The 20164-nt window shown below is 34.9% G+C and overlaps 2 protein-coding genes and 1 pseudogene across 6 annotated transcripts in view; 1 reads left to right on the forward strand and 2 right to left on the reverse strand.

The window, feature by feature from the left end:
• Positions 1-5844: 5844 nt before the first annotated feature.
• Positions 5845-8712, forward strand: LOC150036082 (dehydrodolichyl diphosphate synthase CPT3 pseudogene; annotated as a pseudogene).
• Positions 8713-12131: 3419 nt separating this feature from the next.
• Positions 12132-12611, reverse strand: LOC150036083 (uncharacterized). Its single transcript, XM_090313559.1, has one exon. The coding sequence runs from the start codon at positions 12609-12611 to the stop codon at positions 12132-12134; it is 480 nt and encodes a 159-aa protein (XP_090169685.1).
• Positions 12612-16331: 3720 nt separating this feature from the next.
• The window catches only part of LOC120077951 (dynamin-related protein 3A-like), a 66375-nt gene continuing 62542 nt past the window's right edge, over positions 16332-20164 (reverse strand). For 3 of the 5 annotated variants that reach the window (XM_039032086.2, XM_039032085.2, XM_039032088.2), the window contains 3 exons: positions 17961-18013; positions 17735-17834; positions 16332-17182 (listed from right to left, as the gene is read on the reverse strand). In XM_039032086.2, the coding sequence (XP_038888014.2) occupies positions 16940-17182; positions 17735-17834; positions 17961-18013 (396 nt within the window). In that variant the 3' untranslated portion in view covers positions 16332-16939. The remainder of the gene's footprint in view (positions 17183-17734; positions 17835-17960; positions 18014-20164) is intronic. The other 2 variants (XM_090313892.1, XM_039032087.2) reach the window with 1 other exon arrangement.

Consider the following 20164-nt stretch of genomic DNA (forward strand, 5'->3'; position numbering starts at 1 on the left):
CGTTTCTAAAGTGAATCAAAATATCAGCTTGGTTGGTTCTCATGGGCTTTGTGGTCTTCGGATCAATTATCAACAATGAAAATTTTGTTTAATATTTCTTTTTTTCCTATATTGATTTGGCTATATTTCTTTTAGGGGGTGTTTGGTTCACTAACATGAGTTGAATTGAGTTAGTACAATATACCAACTCATTGTTGGACAAATATTGGTGGAGTTGAGTTGACATATTTTACCAACTCACCCCAACTCTCCCTTCTTCCCATGTTTTTAATGGCTATACCCATCGACCACTGTCACACTTCGAGAACTAACTTCAGGCTTCGACAACCACCTCTGATGACAACTCCGACGACAAACTCTGGTCTTTGACAACCACGTCCAATGAAAATTCTAATGACGAAATCCAGACTCCGACAACCATTCCTGACAACTCCGATGACCAACTCCGAGCTCCGACGACCTTCACGCGACCAACTCCAACAACCAATTCTGGCCTCCGACAACCACCTTCTGTGACCCAACTCCGACGACCACCTTCACGTTACCAAATCCGATGACCAATTGGCTTTGACAACAAACTCCGATGACCAACTTCGACTACAAACTCCAATGAAAATCACCTTCGATGATCACCTTTGAGCGATCAACTCCAATGACCAACTCGGGGCTTTGACAACCACCTTCGATGACAAACTCTGACAAGTGACTCTAATACCACCTTCATGCGACTAGCTTTTGGCTCTGATAGTCACCTCCGACTATAATCTCTAGCGAAAATCATCTTTGATGATCAACTTTGACGACCACTTTTGTCCGACCAACCCTGGGATTCGAAAACCACCTCCGATGACAAACTTCAACAACCAACTCCAATACACCTTCATGCAATCAACTTCAGACTCCAACTACTACCTACGACTACAAACTCTAGTAAAAATCATCTTTGATAATCAACTTCGACAACCACTTCCGACTACTATAAGACTGAGGACTGTTAAAGTATGTTGTAGGGTCGTTGATTATATAAAAAATATTATTTTGTCTTCATTAAGTGCAACATTTATACGTAAAAATTTATAAAAAAATATTTTTATTTAATTGAATTCACATATCAAATGAGTGTTAAGAATATTTAGACGAAAAGTATGTACGTAGTTGAAAAGTATGTATGTAGTTAAAAAGTATGTAACATATAATAAAAAAATCATAAAACAAAAAAAAAATTCTGAAACATTTTCCAGTAAAAATTAGTGAAAAATAGAGATTTGTTTTTTTGATGATCTCCAAATTTAGAGAAAATAAAAGTGAAATAGTTGAAGAAATGGTGACATTTCATTGGCTGTTACGATGATGGGTGAGATTTTAATTAAAAAAATCATGACATAGTAAAAATATAGAGCAACAATAGGAAGAAGAAGAAAAAGAAAAAGATTATAATGAAATTCATGGAGAAAGATTAGCTAAAATCAAAAGTTTTGATTTTGCTTTGGTTTCTCATTTTATTTAAACATGTTTCTACAAGAAATATAATGGGTTAATTGTTGTTCATTACCCAAAAATGAAAGAAAGAAAGAAAAGAAAAGAAAAAATCTAAAGATTAAAAGAAAAAATTGTAATCCATATTTTATTCAAACAAAAATGGGAAGAATTATTGAATAAAAAAGTTTCAAAACAAAAATAGTAATCATAAAAGCATATTATTGAATAAAAAAGTTTAAAAAAACTGCATCGGATATCCAAATATATGAACTCTAACTTCACAAACATATGAACTCCAAACATCCTATCTCAACTTTATGCCCCAACCAACCTCTTATATTTCTTTCTTTCTTTATTATTTTCTTTATACTTATATGTTTAATTTAATTTTGAATTTTTCTAATACTTAGGGTTATATATTATTTTTATTTTCAAATTACAAATTTTCAATATGTATCTTTAAATATTTTTTTAATTTTAAAATTTAAAATTTAAAATTTAAAATATGCCTGTTTATATTATTTTATAATATGCATGCTTATATATTATTTTAAATTTAAATTTATTATTTTTAATAAATTCGAAATCAGTTAACATTTTATAATATATAAATTTTGTTTACTAAGATATTCATATAGGTTCACCTCAATATTTACAACCACAACACTTGCATAATAATATAATTGAGTCGTATTTGAGTCAACATCAACTCAAACAAATAAATTGAGTGAGAAATAATATGCGAATCAAGTAGCAACATATGAACTATAGAAACAATTGTACTATAGTTATTAATTTTGCATAAAAACTTATGTGTATTTGATAATGTAAATGTTTTATAACTATTTTTTATATTTTAATACATGCTATATATTTTTTATTTGACATAATTAAATTATAAAATAAAAGAAAATATTAAAGAAAAAAAACAAGAATGAGAACCAAAAAAAATTATTATCAAACAAATTTCCGTTCATGCTTTTTTTTTTTCAAGAAACAAGAAACAAGAAACATAAATAGTTACCAAATATGTTTCTGTTTATAGTTCTTGAAAAATAAATAGAAAACAAAAAACGAAAAACGAAAATGTTATCAAACGTGTTCGAGAATAGAGCAGTAATATTGAGAGTTCTCGATTATCTTTATTGATGAAAGCTTAATGAATACAGTTGAGAGTTCCAACTCTTAAATACAACATCAATGAGGAAGAAGATAAAGCTCATATGATGGTTAGCCCAACAAAGAGATTGGATTACCTTCTGCAAATAAATGTTAAGTCAAGTCAAGAAGGAAGAGGTACATCCTAACAGAGAGAGGAGAGAGTGGATGGAAAGAGAGAATATATATATATATATATATATTTAAATGTCCTATTAAAATTTAGAATAATTAAAAAAATATTTTAAATAGAAATAAGTATCTTTTAAACCTATTTTCAAAAACTAAAGATTAAAGTGACTAAACAAAAAATTTACCTTCCAAATAAACTTATTCTTAACAATTCAAAGATTAAAAAAATATTTTTCTTTATTAAAAAAATAGAAAAAAAAGTCTTTTTAGTCTCAAAATTTTAAAGAATATGTGTGTTTAGTCTTTGAATTTTTGAAATATACCTTTTATTTTGTAGAATATGTGCATTTGATTTTTAAATTTTTAAAATGTAACTTTTTAGTCGATAAATTTTCAAAAATATATTTAAAAGGTTAATGCAATAATTTTTATTATTATTTTAAGTTAGAAAATTAATTTTAAAAGATTATCTCTTGAAAAAGTTGAAACGAATACTTTAGAGGATCTTTTAAACCTATTCTTAAAAATTTGAGGGTTAAAAGAATACATTTTCAGAACTAAGAGACCAAATGCATCCTTTAAAAAACTCAAAGACTAAAAATGTATGTTTTGAAAATCCAGAGACCAAAAACACCCATCCTTCAAAACTTGGACTAAAAATATAATTTTCCAACAAAAAAAACGTTGCATTTTATTTGGCTTGGATAGATGTTCATGAATTAAGGATGTCTGCGAATAAGATTGTTGAGAATGAAAGATGACTATTTTGGTTGTAGATGAGAATATTATCAGAATTTTATGGTAATAAATTATCTTGGTAGTTAATTTTAAAAATTAATCATGGACACCTTTAATAAAATTTTAATAGATTAATTAATAAATAATGAATTCAATTCAAAGCTTTGAGTAAAATTAATTATGTAACAATCAATAATGACATTAATTAAATTATTAGCTACCAGTCAAGTGAGTAAATTATAATTAAAGTTATTTGATTACATATGTATGAATTTGATTAATTTATATAATTATGGTGTATTAATTAATAAAAAAAATTAAAAGAAAAATATAACATTTGGTAAAAATTAATGAATTATAACTAATCAATAATAAATTAATTATAATTATTAAAAATAACTTCATAAAATATTAATCGTAAATGAAAATTAATTAACTATATATAATTTATTAATGAATTAATAGTATTAATATATTGATTCTTTACAATTGATAATTTATGAATTTGAAATACTTAAATTCAAATATGACAATCCCAAATTTAATATAATTTTTTAAATTATAAATTTAATATTCACGTATTGATTAATTTTATTGATATATAAAATAAAAGAATAAATTTTATGTATTAAAAGAAAAAAGAGTAGACATAATAAAAAGAAAAGATTTTACAGATAGAAAAAATATCAAATTATTTATTGAAATAAAAAAAAAATACTGATCTATCAGCATCTACTAGTGATAAATTTCTATCATCGGTTTCATCACTGATACACATTGATAGATCTCTATCGGTTAGGGGTGTTCAAAAATCCCAATGGCTTGAAAAAACCAATTAATCCAACCCAACCCGTGCGGTTTGGGTTGGGTTATCAACTCATTTGGGTTGGGTTGGGTTCAAATAAATGAACATTTTATGAGTTAGGTTGGTTCATGGGTTTACCTAATATAACTCAAACCAACCCGAACGAACCCGAATTTATTATTAACTTTAAAATATATATTTTTATTATTTATAACACAATTATTTATACATATATTGATTTTAATTTTATTTAATTCCAATATCTTTTGAATAATTTATTCTTCAACAAGTTTCTTTGTACTTTAGAAAGAAAATTTTCACTATATAAATTAAAATTGGGTTGTTAATTTTAATTCAATATATGAAAATAATTAAATTAGATTTTTACATATTTAAGTTTTTTTTCTTTTTAGAACAAAATTTTAGATAAATGATCCGATTAACCCGAACCAACCCAACCCAACCCAAATATTTTATGGTTGGGTTGGATTGGGTTCATTTTTTAACCAAGGTTATTTGGATTGAAAAAATTTACAAACCGAATGTCTAAAAAGTCTTTCAACCCAACCCAACCCAAGAACTATCAATTTTTAGAAAAGAAGACTAAAATTTTGCTATTTTGTATAAATAATTTTTTATTTTTTATTTTATTTTGAAAATCCCCAAAAAAAAAAACTCACAATATTTAAATAATAATATATATCTGATGGCACAGTTCGTTCTCCAACACACCTCCGCAGGGCGCTCTGGTCTCTTTCTCAGTCGACACCGGCACTTAGCAACTCCAAGTATTCTTTCTTTCCCTTCTCTCTTGTGATTTTTCGCCTTCATTTAGGTTCTTCCTAGTTATATGTTTCTGTTCTTTCATATTTTGTTTTGGCCGATTGAACTGATGGATTATGCATTTCTTGTTTTTGTTTAGTTCTTTCCCCATCTCTTTGTTGTCAGTTTTCGTCTTCACTTACGAAATATTTCTGCTCTTTAATATTTTTTTTACCGATTAAACTGATAGATTATGCATTTCTTGTTTTTTTTTTGTCAGTTTTCGCCTTGACTTACGTTCTTGCTAGTTGAACAGGCTAGATTTCTTTTCTTTTTATATGTTTTATCGATTAAAAATTTATGTTTTTTTTTTCTTATCGATTAAACTGAGAGATTATATGTTTCTTGTTTTTTTTCTAATCTTTCTTCGCTATTTTATGACCACCCATGTCGCCATTTTACTTGAACTAGGCTTTCACCTCTATTCTTTCTAATAGAATTGGTGAGGTCTCTCTCTCTTACATTTATTACGATTTGATGGATAGATGGGGTGTTTTCTTTGGGGAGCTCCATCTGATTGGGGATAATTTCTGCCCCAAAATTCGAAGATTAAACTGTAGATTTATGGTTCAATACATTTATACCATCAAGAAAGTTGTAGATAGGAGTGAAATTAAGGTTTTCTTTTCTATTTAATAAATCTTGGCTTCATTGACAGGCGTCTTGGTGCTACCCATCAAGCAATCCAAACAGAATGAGAGTTGGAAAGAATGAGAGTTGGAAATATGTGTACGAAATTTTGGGTTATACTTAATCAAATCTTCGAACATGTAATTAGTTTATTTAGGAGATTCACTTTCATTGTTCTATCAATGGGTTCGATTCCTGTTCATGTTGCTTTCATCATGGATGGGAATAGTAGATTTGCCAAGAAAAAGAAGTTGGCAGAAGGGGCTGGCCATAGGATTGGGCATTTGGCTTTGACGTTCATGCTCAAGTACTGCTATGAATTGGGTGTGAAGTGTGTGACAGTCTATGCCTTCAGCATTGATAATTTTAGAAAAAGTCCAGAGGAAGTTCAAAGTGTGATGGATCTGATGTTGGAAAAAGTTGAATTGTTGATAAGAGAAGAAAGCCTTGTGAATCAATATGGAGTTAGACTTCACTTTTTAGGAAACTTAAATTTATTGAGTGAACCTGTTAGGAGAGCAGTTGAAAGAGCTACGGTAGCCACCAGAAACAATAGCAGAGCAGAACTTGCTATCTGTATCGCTTACACTTCCACTGATGAACTTGCTATCTGTTCAAAGGTCTTGTGAAGAGAAATGGAATGAGATCAATTCGAAGAGTGCAAATGGAGTAGGATATGATTTAGGCAAATTAGCAGTGGCTGAAAATGGTGAGAACTCCATAACATTACCGGATGTTGAGAAGCATATGTATAATGCAGTTACTCCATAACCCCGATATGTTAATTCGCACATCTGGAGAGGCTCGTTTGAGTAATTTCCTTTTGTGGCAGACCTCTTTATGTTATTTGTATTCTCCTTCTCTAATTTGGCCAGAAATTAATTTTTGGCATTTTATGTGGGCAATATTGAATTATCAAAGAAACCATCTTCATTTGGTAAAGAAAAGGAAACAGTTATTAACTTCATTAGTAGTTATAATAATTGTACAACTTTTTTTTTTTTGGGCAATTTATTGTTAGGTTGGTTTTGCTTGAATAAACAGGACACTGTCTATGTCTCAACAACGGAGATATTTTGAATTACAATTGATACGAAGTGAGTATTAAGTTTATATGCTACCTTTCTCAACAACAGGTATTTTGAATTACAATTGATATGAAGTAGTATGTGTTTTTTTTTCTTTGTTTCCTTGCTGTAGTTCAATTTGGCCAGTAGAGATTAAAGTTGACATTTATTAGTTTGTTAGGTTTAATCTGTTAGATTGTGTGCATTTATTGATAAAGTTTGCTGTCCAACATATTTTTGGTTCATTCAAACTTCCTGCATAAACAATGGTTCTGTGCTTTTATAGGATGCATTATTGTCTTCACATGCTTATAACTCATTTTAGATATTTGAAATTTACATCTAAAATAGTTATCTCTACCATATCTAAGTAGAACACATTGCAAGATGAGGTTAAATTTGACACATGCTTATCTATTTTAGTCTGATCCCTTTAGTGCTTCAACCATTATCAAATGTATAGATGCTATGTTTAATGTTATGCCAATTATAGCCACTAAAACAATTCATTTTGTCCATTCTATAGTCAATAGTTCCATGAAAACTGTATTCTGGGCAGATATTTGATTGGGATAGTAATTGTTCTTATGAATTCTAGAATAATTTTTTTCTCATTTATATTAATCAATTCTGAAATCACGTCGTTAAACATATGATTAATTAAAGACTATTTAAATATAAAACGATCCTTTTAAGTTATCCAAGTTAATTAGTCCATGACTTGTTGTGGCAGTGGGGGCATGATAGAGTACACAATAGATAGATACCATATCTAACTCATGAGTTATGGTTTTCAATAGGCCACGTATTTTTGTCATCTTTGTTGCTCACCTGGAGGGATTGTCTCATTTGTGTGTTTGGTTGAATTGACCATTTCGTTCACGTATTCTTGTACATATTTTTCTCTAGATTTCAATGATACTAGATCAATCCGATTTGGTATCCTCCACCTGTAATTGAGTATGATAATTCAAAAGCATGGACCTAGGGTTTTATTTTGTTGTAGAATAAAATAAAACCCTAGTTTTGAATCTCTTATTGTAAGCTTTGTAATCATCTTAGTTTTGAATCATTATTATTTTTATTTTAACATAAGAAGCAATTGATCCACATCATATGTCAATGTTTAATTAAAAAAAAAAAAGAGTAAAAATGAGTTTCACCCATCAAATTTTACAATGAGTTATTTAACCTACATTATTTTGTATATTATGATAACTTACCTGTCATCTAGTTATCATCCTGGGTGCAAGCTAGCTAGTTGCAGGGTAACTTAGGCAATAAGATCTCAGTGTATTATGGCATATGTTTGAAAATAAGTGTTGTAGCCCTAGGGGCAGTTTTGTAGATTAGCCTTGACCTAGGGTTTCCTACTGGTCTATTTATTTGAGTTGTCGCTCTTGTGTTGAGATCATCAAAAAATAATAAAAAAATAGTCTAGCATCGTGATTTTTTCTCCCTGTTCTAGGGTTTTCCACGTAAAACATTGTGTTCACTTCTTCCATCATTTTCATCATGGTATCATAGCCATCCTGATCGATTGGGACCAGGAGAAATAGTTCTGGCTATTTAGCTTTTCTCCAATAATAAACCTTGCAGAGTTTCCCATTGATCCAGACAAAAAATTTATTGTGGGTAAAGTAGGGAAAGAATTTACCGGATTCTCAGAATACATTGGTAAATTGGCCGAGAGATCTGGGTGAATTGGTTGCGAGTTTGCACCAAGAACTGCTCCGAAAGTTACAATTTGCTGTTGAAGATGAGCAAACTGTCGTTGGACCTCATTTGGGGAAAAACTTACGGGATCTATATTACCCTGATTCCCTAGAGTCGATTGCTGTCCAAGAAACTGACTCTCCAAACTCAAAGCCTATTGGCTGATTGGTGCTAGTGCCGCCACTTGAAGCCACCGGGATCAGACCGCGAGGCGCGCCGCTGCTGCTTGGTGCGGTTGTGAGGCTATTCACCCAAGCGCTACGCAAACGATCAGATCCATGTTGATCGAATGGAGGAACAAAAACTGGGTTGATTCGAGAACCGGCTCCGGTGTGGGAATCTAGCCGCACTGGTTGAAGGGAGTCAGCTGCGTGGTGGTCGGCTTGACCGGCTTCGACTCCGACTGCACCTGACGGAAAGGACAACGATTGGTGCGAGTACAGATGGATGGCGGCTCGGTCGAAGCCAACGGCAGCTGGAACGTTCGACTGCGACTGGATCGAGTGTGTCTGGTGGGTCTTGACTGGGCGGTTGGAGCCGATCTGCTAGGCGACTCAATCTGGGCAGGGTCCTGTTGCAGCCATGAGTGGTGCTGGCTAAAGAAGATGTGGTAACGTGGTCTGGAAGTATTGTTCAACGATTGCCTGTATTACGACGACAACATCAACGTTGGTGGGGCCACTAATTTCTACGAAGGCTCTCGAGGGATGTTATAAATTTGGCTACCTAACGGGTGAGATACCAAAGCTAAGACCTAGTGACCCTCAAGAACACATCTGGAAAGCAGAGGATTCTTTGTTACGATCAATATTAGTTAATAGCATTGAACCATAAATTGGCAAGTCATTACTGTATGCTTCAACCGCTTGGGATATCTGGGATGCAGTGCAGAAATTATATTCAAAGAGACAAAATGCCTCTCTACTGTACACATTACATAAACAGGTCCATGAATGTAAACATGGATCAATGGATGTGACGTCCTACTTTAATAAATTATCTATACTGTAGCAGGAGATGGACTTGTGTCGTGAGATGGTCTGGGATTGTCCGTGTGGATGAGTACACATTTCAAGATTGAGGAAACAGATTGAGTGTATGACTTTCTTGCTGGGTTGAATTCTAAGTTCGATGATGTACGTAGTTGGATATTGGGACAGCATCCAATACCCTCCCTTGCGGAGGTTTGCTCGAAGGTTTGTCTGGAAGAAGACAGATCAAGTGTCATGAATAACCCCATAATCTCCTCAACCGATTTTGCTGCCTTTACTACAAAGTCTTCTGAATCTGAGAGTGATAAACAGAATAGTAAATCCCCTTCTGTTTGTGAACACTGCAAAAAGTCATGGCATACTAAAGATCAATGTTGGAAGTTGCATGGAAGACCTCCGAATAGCAGACGACGTCAGTCACATGATAAGTCAAACCCTGGAAAAACTATTGTGAGTGATTCAGCGAGTGGAAATCCTCAGACTCAACCTTCGGTAGATGGTCAGAATAATTCACGTGTTGTTGGTGTCAGTGCCATTACATAGTCAGGTACGATTCAGTCCTTTGGTCTTATTAGTGTCAATGGTAAAAAACCATGGATTATTGATTCAGGAGCTATGGACCATCTAACTGACTCATGTGATCAGTTCATTTTGTATTGTCCGAGTGTTGGTAATGAAAGAATTAGAATTGCAGTTGGGTCATTTGCTCCGGTTGCAGAATAGGGCCATCTTTCACCATTTGAGGGCTTAATGTTATGGGATGTGCTACATGTTCCAAAAATTGCTTATTTGTCAGTAAAATTACAAGAAATCTAGGTTGTCAAGCTGTTTCCTCACTTGATTCTGTTTTATTTTAGGATCTAAGCTCGGGGATGCCGTTTGACACTGTCCGACACGATAAGAGGCTTTATTTCTTGATTGCAAATGCTTCCTTTAGGGATTGTTTTAGGGCCAGTTTCGTTTCTTCTTGTTATTCTACTTCTGAAAAAGATTTTATGTTATGGCATTTTCGCCTTAGGCATCCTAGTTTTCAATACATGAAATATTTATTCCCTCATTTGTTTCGTAATGTTGATATTTCTTCTTTAACTTGTGATGTGTGTATTGGGGTCAAACAACATCGTGTCTCGTTTTACTCTGAGCCTTACAAGCCATAAGTCCTTTCACCCTTATCCATAGTGATGTTTGGGGTCCTTCACCTATCACCATCGGTATTGGCAAACGTTGGTTCGTGACCTTTATTGATGATCACACTCGGCTTACCTGGGTCTTCCTTCTTACAGATAAGTCCGAGGTATCATTTGTGTTCCAATAGTTTTATACCATTGTGGAGACCCAGTTCAACACGAAAATTTTCATTTTACGGAGTGATAACAGGCGTGAATTCTTCAACAATTCCTTTTGGGATTTCCTAGCATCTAAGGGGGTTGTCCACCAAAGTTTTTGTGTGTACACCTCTCAGCAAAATGGAGTGGCTGAACGAAAGAATCGTCATTTAGTTGAAGTTGCTCGTTCCCTAATGTTGTCCACTTCCTTTCCTTCCTATTTATGGGGGGATGTTATCTTTATTGCAGCCCATCTGATTAATCGCATGTTTTCTCATGTCCTAAAATTTCACACCCCTCTTGACTATTTCAAAGAGTTGTATCAAACCACCTGCCTTATCCCTGACGTGCCACTTCGGGTGTTTGGGTGTGTTGTTTTTGTACATCCCACGATCCTAATCGCACAAAGTTTATCCCTCGTGCTTAGAAATTTGTGTTTGCTGGGTATACTCTCCATCGACGTGGGTATAAATGTTACCACCCACCTTCTCAAAAGTATTTCGTTTCCATGGATGTTACCTTTCTCGAGTATCGGCCTTTTTTTCCTATTAGTCATCTTCAAGGGGAGAGTTTTAGTGTAGAGACTAATTGGTCCACATCTCCAATTCCATTAGAGTTGTCATCTGAACCTGAGCTTACCTCAAGAAGTAATGACACGGTTCTCCCCACCAATGAAGTCCCATGGATAACATACTTTAGGAAGAATCTTAGGAAGGAAACAGTGCCACTTGTTGCTTCTCCGGCTTCGATCCACAAGTCTGACCCAGCGTCAGCTCCAGGTACTTGTATTCCTATCTCTAATGATATTGATGTTTGTTCTAAGAATGATACGTGCAATGTGGGTAAAAATGAAGAAATTGTCGATGTTGTGCCAAGGACGCCATGTGCAGTGGAGTTGCGATTGAAAATAACTGTGTTGAGGAAACGACTCCAGAGAGTGTTACAAGGGAAGATGAATGTGTGAAAGATCCCTCAGAAGATAAAGCCCTGGAGCAGAATACTGAATGTCTTGAACGGTTGGACAAGATAAAAAGTCATGAATCTTCCCATTGCCTCAAGGAAAGGTACTAGATCCTGTATAAAGTGTCCTATGCATAGTTACATCTCTTACAGTAACTTGTCACTCGAATTCAAGGCTCTTACCACAAACCTGGATATAGTAATAATACCAAGTAGTTTACATGTGGCAATGGAGATTCTTGAGTGGAAAGCTGTAGTTATGGAGGAAATGAGAGCTCTTGAGAAGAACAGTACTTGGGATCAAGTCTCACTCCCTGAAAGACACAAGACCTGACGTCTTAAAAGCAACAGAATCAGTTGATGAAATCGGCATATTATTCATAGCATTAAACCTTTCCTCCTCGAGGAGAAGTTCATAGAAAACTTCCATCAGGGATGGTATCGGACAATGTCCCAGTATTCGGCTCCGTACTGCATCAAACATCAAGTTCAGCCCAACGAGGAAATCATATACACGATTATTTTCCTCACACTTGAAATGTTGGACTCCCCCACAAGGACAATCCCAGACCATCTCGCGACATAGGTCCATCTCTTGCCAGAGAAGATACAACTTGTTGAAGTAAGCTATAACATCCATTGTTCCCTGCTTGCACTCGTGAACTTGCTTGCATAAAATATAGAGTCGGGAAGCATTTTGCCGTTTGGAATACAGCTTCTGAACAACATCCCAAATATCTCGTGTAGTGGCAACATATAATAGAGGTTTTCCAATCTGAGGCTCCATAATACCTACTAAAATAGACCGGAGTAAGGAATCCTCTCATTTTCAGATACATTCTTGGGGGTCACCTGGTCTCGGTTTCAGTATTTCACCCTTCAGGTAATCGAATTTATGACGACCCTCGAGGGCCATTTTAATAGATTGAGACCACGAAAAATAATTGTGACCATTTAATTTTTCCCGAACAATAAAACTCGCAGAATTTCCCATAGCACCAGAAAATAAATTTGTTGTAGGTAAAGTAAGGAAAGAAGTTATCGGATTTCCTGAGTAAATTGGTACACTGGAAGGGAGTTCTGACTGGACATTCGAGGTCGTTCCAAGAGCTTCTCCTAGGGTGGCTATTTGTTGCTGAACAGATTCGTTTTGTTGTTTAATCTGGAGTTGAAGTTGGGTGAATCGTTCTTGGATATAGTCAAGTTTTTGTCCAAGATACGAAGAAGATGACTCCCTCACCTCAAATCTTCCACCCATAGGAACTCTTTGACTGAAACTCCCACCCACGCTCGGCTGGAACGGAGGCATCACGGCTGGAACGGATTAAAGTCTTACAAAAGTTTTGAGGAGATTATTTTCGTGGACTATTTTTGTGACCAAAATTTGAGTTAAAATCTTACTACTGGAATCGACTTTGTGCCAGACTATAAATTTAAGATTAATTCTGAGGATTCAAAGACTATTTGCATCGAGATGCACGAGGATAGATAAGCTGATCTTGATCATGTTTTGAAACAAGTTATGAGTGCAAGCATGAACTAAATTATTTTCTTTATATGATTTGTTAGATGAATATTGAGCATGATGATATGTATATGAATGTGCGTGGGATTATGTTTATGATGCACGTTTAGTTTATAATAATGATAGGTACCCCTGCCCATAATTAGATACCCACTAGAGGTGGTGATCTCCTTCGGGATCTCATCAAATGTTTGTGTTTCCTTCGCGATTCACCAGAGGTTTGCGTTTCTTTGGGGATTCACCAGAGGTGGTGATCTCCTTTGGGATTTCACCAGAGGTTTATGTTTCTTTCGAGATTCACTGGAAGTTCGTGTTTCCTTCGAGATTCACCAGAGGTGATGATCTCCTTCGAGACTTCATCAAAGGTTTGTGTTTCCTTCAGATTCAACAGAGGTTTTTTGGTACACCTAATCTACGGTAGAGTGGGTTCAACTAACCACTAGTTAGTCATCCCATAGAAAGTAGAGGTTTATGCACATCTCACCAGAGAGTGGCATCTAGAGGACATAGATGTTTAGCCTGACCATGATAGTGGGGTTACTTACTAAGTATTTTATACTCATTCTTTCTCATGTTTACTTTTCAGGTAAGAGTAAGAACACGCCGGCAAATAACAGGCAAAATCCGTAATCGAGCCACTGGGACTAGTCATATGTTTCCGGTCATGTTTTCAGGATTTTATATTTTAAAATTTCTAGTCTTAAGTTTGAACTCGAAGTTTTGATATTTGTGCTTTAGACTTTTTGAAATAATTTTCTAGTTTTGTTTTATGGTTTTAAGGGTACCTTGCTACATGAATTTTAGTTATGTAGTTTTAATAAAGTTAATTATTTTATGCTACTTATTTGGTTTTACTATGTCATGAAAAGATGTCAATTTGAATTGTATGCATGCATATCTATAGTAACGACCTAATTTAAGTCCTTGGGAGCCAGATCGTTACCGTTCTTGTCTTTGATCTTGGATTTTCATTCAGGTTTTTGGAAGAGCTTTCCGTGAAGTACAAGTACGATTTTATTGGTGTCCAACTTTCTCATTTATTATGGTTCTCTTTGACCCTTTCCCCACTTCTTCCAATTATGCATATGCTATGGTGATGTATGATTTGTGGCTGCATCCTTATGTTTTAGGATCTTATGAATTATAAGTAATAGTTTCATTGGAGCCCAACAAAAGCTTGGAAATAGTGCGGTTATCTTTCTTCAGGTCTTGCCCTGCTTCTATTGCCCTTTAACTCTTGGAAGTCTCTCATTTTTTGGCTTTTCACCCATGAATGAAATGGGAGAAATGATACATTTATGAATGGTTTTTAGTGTATGATTAATTAATTTTAGCCGTCAATCTTTAACTAGAGTCCACATAATAGACTGCATATTGCAAGGCATTGAAAGAATTATGGATGACTAAATCTAAATGAAGCCAATTAAGTGTTTTAGAGTACTGCAATTTTTGTAGTCTGCATTGATGTTTCTCCATAAAGAAGTGGGTAGGATAAGTAATGTAACACAGACGAATTATCACTCTTTAGCTTGGAAACATAGCTTGAAAATAAATGTGTTGGTTGGATAGTAGTTGGTGTCCCTTACTATGTGTTAAATTTAAAAAAAAAAAAAAAAAAAAAAATGGTTAGTTGCAGTGAGTTAATTCATAAAACAAATTAGTTTACAAAGGTAAGTGAATCTAGGATATAGGATGGCACAACAAAAGTTTGTATGTACTTTGTAGAAGGAAATTTTGTAGTCTCAATTTTGTGGATGTGTCGATGCAGTTATCAACCAATTATAAAAGTTGGTATATACTCATAAAAATTGGGAAATTCAAATAGAAGATTTTCTAAGTTATTTTTACTTGAGAATCCTTGTTTTTTAAGTATTGAGGGAGCATTTAGAGAAATTTATATGGATAATCCATTTTTAAAGTCCAAAATGCCAATTGATTCGGTTTTTTAAAAAAATATCAAATGACCTTTTGTTAATGTCAAGAGTGAAGTTACGAATTTGCCTTTGATTTCTTTCCTCCTCTTTCTTTCTTCTCGAGTGCGACTACTTCTCCGGTGGACTGACTTCGGCAAAACTATTTTGTCTCTTTCCTACTTTATTCTTCTTTTCTGACGACCAACTTTGGTAAGAACTCTTTTTTCTTTTTTTTTCCTTTTTCCTTTAGCCCAAGCACAACCAATTTTGGCAAAATTGTTTTTTCTTCTTTTCTTTTTTTCTTTTTCGCTCTTTCTTTGTATCTTCTTCTCCAACGAGATTAACTTCAGCAAAAAACCATGCACCCAACTCTGAATGAGGAAAAGAAGAGCAGGAATGAGAGTGAAGTTATGAGAGGGAGAGAGAGAGGATAGTGATTTGAGTGAAGGAAGAGAGAGAGAGGGAGAGCAAGAGAGCAAGATGGAGATAGACTTTTCAGTGTGCGCATTATTTATTTATTTATTTTTTGATAATTTCACCTAGCTAAAGGTTATTTCACCCAAATGTGCCATTAGTTTGTTAGGTTAATATCAGAAAAAAATTATTTTTTTGGTAATTTTAGAATGGAAATATCAACAACCCTCTCATGTTGGTGTTAACTTCAGCCCAAACTAATGGACTGACCATCCCTGAAGATTCTTTTCCTACATACTAATGGGGCTTTATTTTAAAGCCTATTCATTGAAAAGAATATCACTATCTTGACGAGAAGACCTCCGGTAGTTTTCTCAAATCAATTGAAGTGAGGACTGATCTGAAATCACTGCTCGTTCAACCACCACTCAAATCTTCTAATCCCTCGAACAATGAATTTTCCTTCTAGTTAATGGTTGGCTAGAAGACTTTCATCCCTGTGTAGTGTAAACTATGTAAACATGAAAGTAGTTCAAGTCATTTTACTTCCTCATTTTTTAGGTGTTAAAGTTGAATTATTTGCAATGTAAAGAGAGAGAATAGGAGATGGAAAGAAAATTGAAGAGGGAGAGAGAGATCTTCTCAGCTTTGTTCATTAATTGGCAAGGTTGGAATCAATCCTGTATTGCGTAGGTGGAATTGAAAACAGCTCATTATTTAGTGACACAAGATCACCTCAAAATTGCAATTACAGAAGTTTGGGCTGAAAAGCCCCAACTAATATCCAAACATACAAATACCCTCAATAAGATATGATGTGGAGCAGCAGAGTTACAGATATGAAGTGAATCAGAAAAAGGGAAAATTACAACTGATGAACTATAGGAGATGCCAAAATTAGACATTGATTCCAAAATCTGAACAATTTCACTGGCAATATATTTTTACAACCAGCTAACTTCCAAAAATGGAATGACTAGTTCCTCTGCTTCCTATTTATTCTAATAGCAGCTTCATAAATAATGCAATCTAATACTAAAATATATCAAGGTACACAGGAGGATGTGTAGAGAAAAGATGTTTATATCTTGGATTTAATCTTAGTAGAAAGAACTAGCGCCCCAACAATTCAGTTGTGGATGGTAAAACTCCAAAATCTGGTCAAGCAGTAAATCAAATATATTGCCTTCATTCGGTAATGATCGGTGTCTCTTATGCACATTCGAAGTCTTACAGATCGGTAGACGTATAATTTCCTGGCGTTTATGGGAATCCATTTCCATTAGAATCAGCATTAGGATGGAATGGAGACAAGAGTTCCCCTGAATGAGACGACTTACGGGATTTCAGATGCCTTGGAGAAGCAGAATATGAATCACTGGAATTGGATGTAGAATACATTGATGATGTTGGCAATCCATGGATCCTCGGTAGTCCTGTTGGATCGGCACCCACATTGTATCCCTTTTCAACGGTTTCAGCCTCCAGAGGTAGTTCGTCCAATGTCTGCAATCATTGAGAAGAAGATATATTCATAGAACTTCATGCATGTGAATGTCACGATCAAACAGCAAACTGAACTGAAAAATTTATTTCAATGGGAAACATGATAGAACCCTCAAATGTTTTCTCAATGTTTACTAAATTGCCAGGCTTTTTTGTTCTATGAACAATTTCATCTAATTATGATGGCTATGAATCCATCTGTCTAGATGTTTTATTACCCAACCCCTTAAATTGCAACTCCAGGCTTTTTTGTTCTATGAACAATTTCATCTAATTATGATGGTTATGAATCCATCTAGATGTTTTATTACCCAACCCCTTTATCTCTTGTGAGATTCATCCCATTCTCTTATGAGATTTGATCGTATATTATTCTTTTTCTTTTCCCCTCTTTCTTTTTCCATTTCATATATAGACTCTTACAGAACTCAACATCCGAGTGGTTATTTTATTTTATGTTATTTCGACGCTGAATAGTTTCCATCATGAAAGATCTTTCATCATATCAAGATGCAAGCACCGGCACGTGTCATGTGGCCAGGAAAACCATACCCGAAAAGCCTGCTGAAGTACACGAAGAGTTTCCCTAGTACGCTTTCTCTTCATTGCCACCTCATCAGGCTCCTGCAACATCTCTTCAAACAGGTTCTCTCTGTTTTACAACATTACATCGAAACGAGAAACATAATTTAGAATGTCAAGAAGTTCCTTCTATGGATACATACAAGGTCACGAGCATCCAAAAGCAGAATCAAGATGGTTGAAGAATGATACATACCTGTAAAGTTTTTTGATGAATACGTTGTGCAAATCTCGTTTGGCATGGACTACCTGAGTGGAACCAACCAAAACATAAGCAATAAATATGATCCTATTTAGTTAAAACAACATGGTCTTAGACTTTGGACCAAAGAACAAGAACAAAAATAGGAAGGAACTAAACTATTCATCAGTAGGCAGGAAAAGTATTGCAAAACATGTGATACTTGTCAAATCAACTATGCTCCTGATGAGTTTACCAGTCTGCCTAGCTCAAAAGCGATTGTAGTTCAAAAGCAGAAAGTATAACTTTTGCAAGCTGACTGGTTGGATTGTAAGGCTGTTAAGTTGATCATCATCAACATGTGTTTACACATCATTAAACACTACGTTTGCAGCATTAAGAAAACAAGAATCTCTGTGACTCAACCTGATCCCCCCCTCCAATCCCCCATCCCAACTCACAAGGTGTGCTCCTTTTCCCTTCTCCACCCTCAACAAAAAGTTCCAATACGCTTTTCAAAACTCTTACACACCGAACAAGAGGCTTTAAAAAAGGGGAAAAAGTAAATGGGATACTACTCAACACCAACTGAATTAGATGATGGTCAGTATTCCTCTTTTAGGGGGGAAAAAAAAAACAAGTCTATTCCGAAAAACAAATCTCTTTATCCTCTTATCTACCATGGGGTTCCAAAACAAAATATGCCTTCGGTACGTTCACCACAAGGAGACTTAGATAGAATGAAGGAAAGATCCAATCTCGCAAACCACAAGAACCCACCTACCCACCTTCTTGGGATCACATGTGGTCAACACAAGAATCTAACATTTACTTCAAGATTAAGAAAGACCCCAAACTAAAAAAAAAAAAAAAAATAGTATCATCAGTGAATTCGAGGTCGAAAAGAGGACATTGTCAGGCCCCAAATTATGATGATGTATAGTAGGAGGGTAAAGAAGGAATTGTGCCCTCAAATAGTTGGTGGGAGAGGTTTTTTTGTATGTAGGGAAAAGGAATGTTGTTATGTAAGGAGTAGAGGGGTGAAGTCTCTTTTCGTGTAAGGCTTAGCTGAAGCATGCGTAGGAAAGGTGCCGGCTTTGTTGAAGTATAATCATGACTGATTGGAAGAAGCTGTTTCTCGCGCTTTATTATCGGACTTGCAAAAAAAAATCTCAAAAGCCAATTCACTCTTCACAGAGGTTATATTCATCTTCTATTCCCCATTCTCAAATTTGTTTCACCTGGGGATTTGCGCGACAATCTTGAATCGCCCAAATTAGAGTTCAAACGAAGCTGATAAAGCTAACGGAAAAATACCATATTCTGGAGAGATATTTTCCGTGTATTGTGAGGATTAAAGTGTGAGAGCTCAAATTTGTATACCCATTCTTTTTAGAGAGTTTATTGTGTGTTATTAAAGCTTCTAGACATTGTAACTGTTTGATATTAACATATGGAAAGGATTGGGTTGGCTCTTGAATCCGAAGGAGTAAGGTAGTGGTTTGGCTCTAATCCGTGGAAAGAGTCTATGAGGCCACCCATCATGGAAGTCTACGAGAGGAAGGACAAAAGAGGAAGGATATGGAAACTGTTGAAAATAGGGTTATTAACCTAGGGGCATTTATGTAATTGTGTAAGACCCTTAGGGTTTCCTACTATCTATTTATACAGTGTGTCCCTGTGTATTCAGTGTATCAGATTTAAAAGAATAAGAAAAGTCTTTATATCGTGGTTTTTCTTCCTGTACTAGGATTTCCACATAACTTTGTTGTTCTTCTCTTCCCTATTCTTTATTTTTTAACAGAAACAAAGAGTGAGGATCAACAGGAGGGGACCACAATGGAAATAGGAAGCACAAACCGTTAGAGGGCAGTGAGCATTTGGGGGAGCCGTACAGAGGAAGGGGGACCAGTGTTTGGGTATTTATAGGACTTGCAGGGAAGAAGGAAAGAAGGAGGGGAATGCTTTGGGAGTGAATCCTTGGGAGAATCGGCCTCTCGAACAACCGAGTATCCTTTTCATTTCTGCCTTGTAGTATCGTTGTTCTTTTCCATCTGTTATTTCCTTTCATTAGAAACGCTTAAGGACTATAAGGTTTGCTGGTTAATATCATAACTCAGGGAGGGATCTAATACCCTGATTCTTGGAGTTAGGTATCTAGTTGGTGTGTGTTACTGTTGTTCTTGTGCAGGTGAACCGGGATCCTAATATTTGATATC

The sequence above is a fragment of the Benincasa hispida genome, chromosome 5 (genome assembly GCF_027475165.1).
Source record: "Benincasa hispida cultivar pf3 chromosome 5, pf3_genome.v1.1, whole genome shotgun sequence".
NCBI classification, from domain to species: domain Eukaryota; kingdom Viridiplantae; phylum Streptophyta; class Magnoliopsida; order Cucurbitales; family Cucurbitaceae; genus Benincasa; species Benincasa hispida.

What these genes read in the sequence shown, in the direction of transcription:
- LOC150036083 (XM_090313559.1), bottom strand. Translation starts at nt 12,611, where the DNA reads ATGGAGCCTCAGATTGGAAAACCTCTATTATATGTTGCCACTACACGA.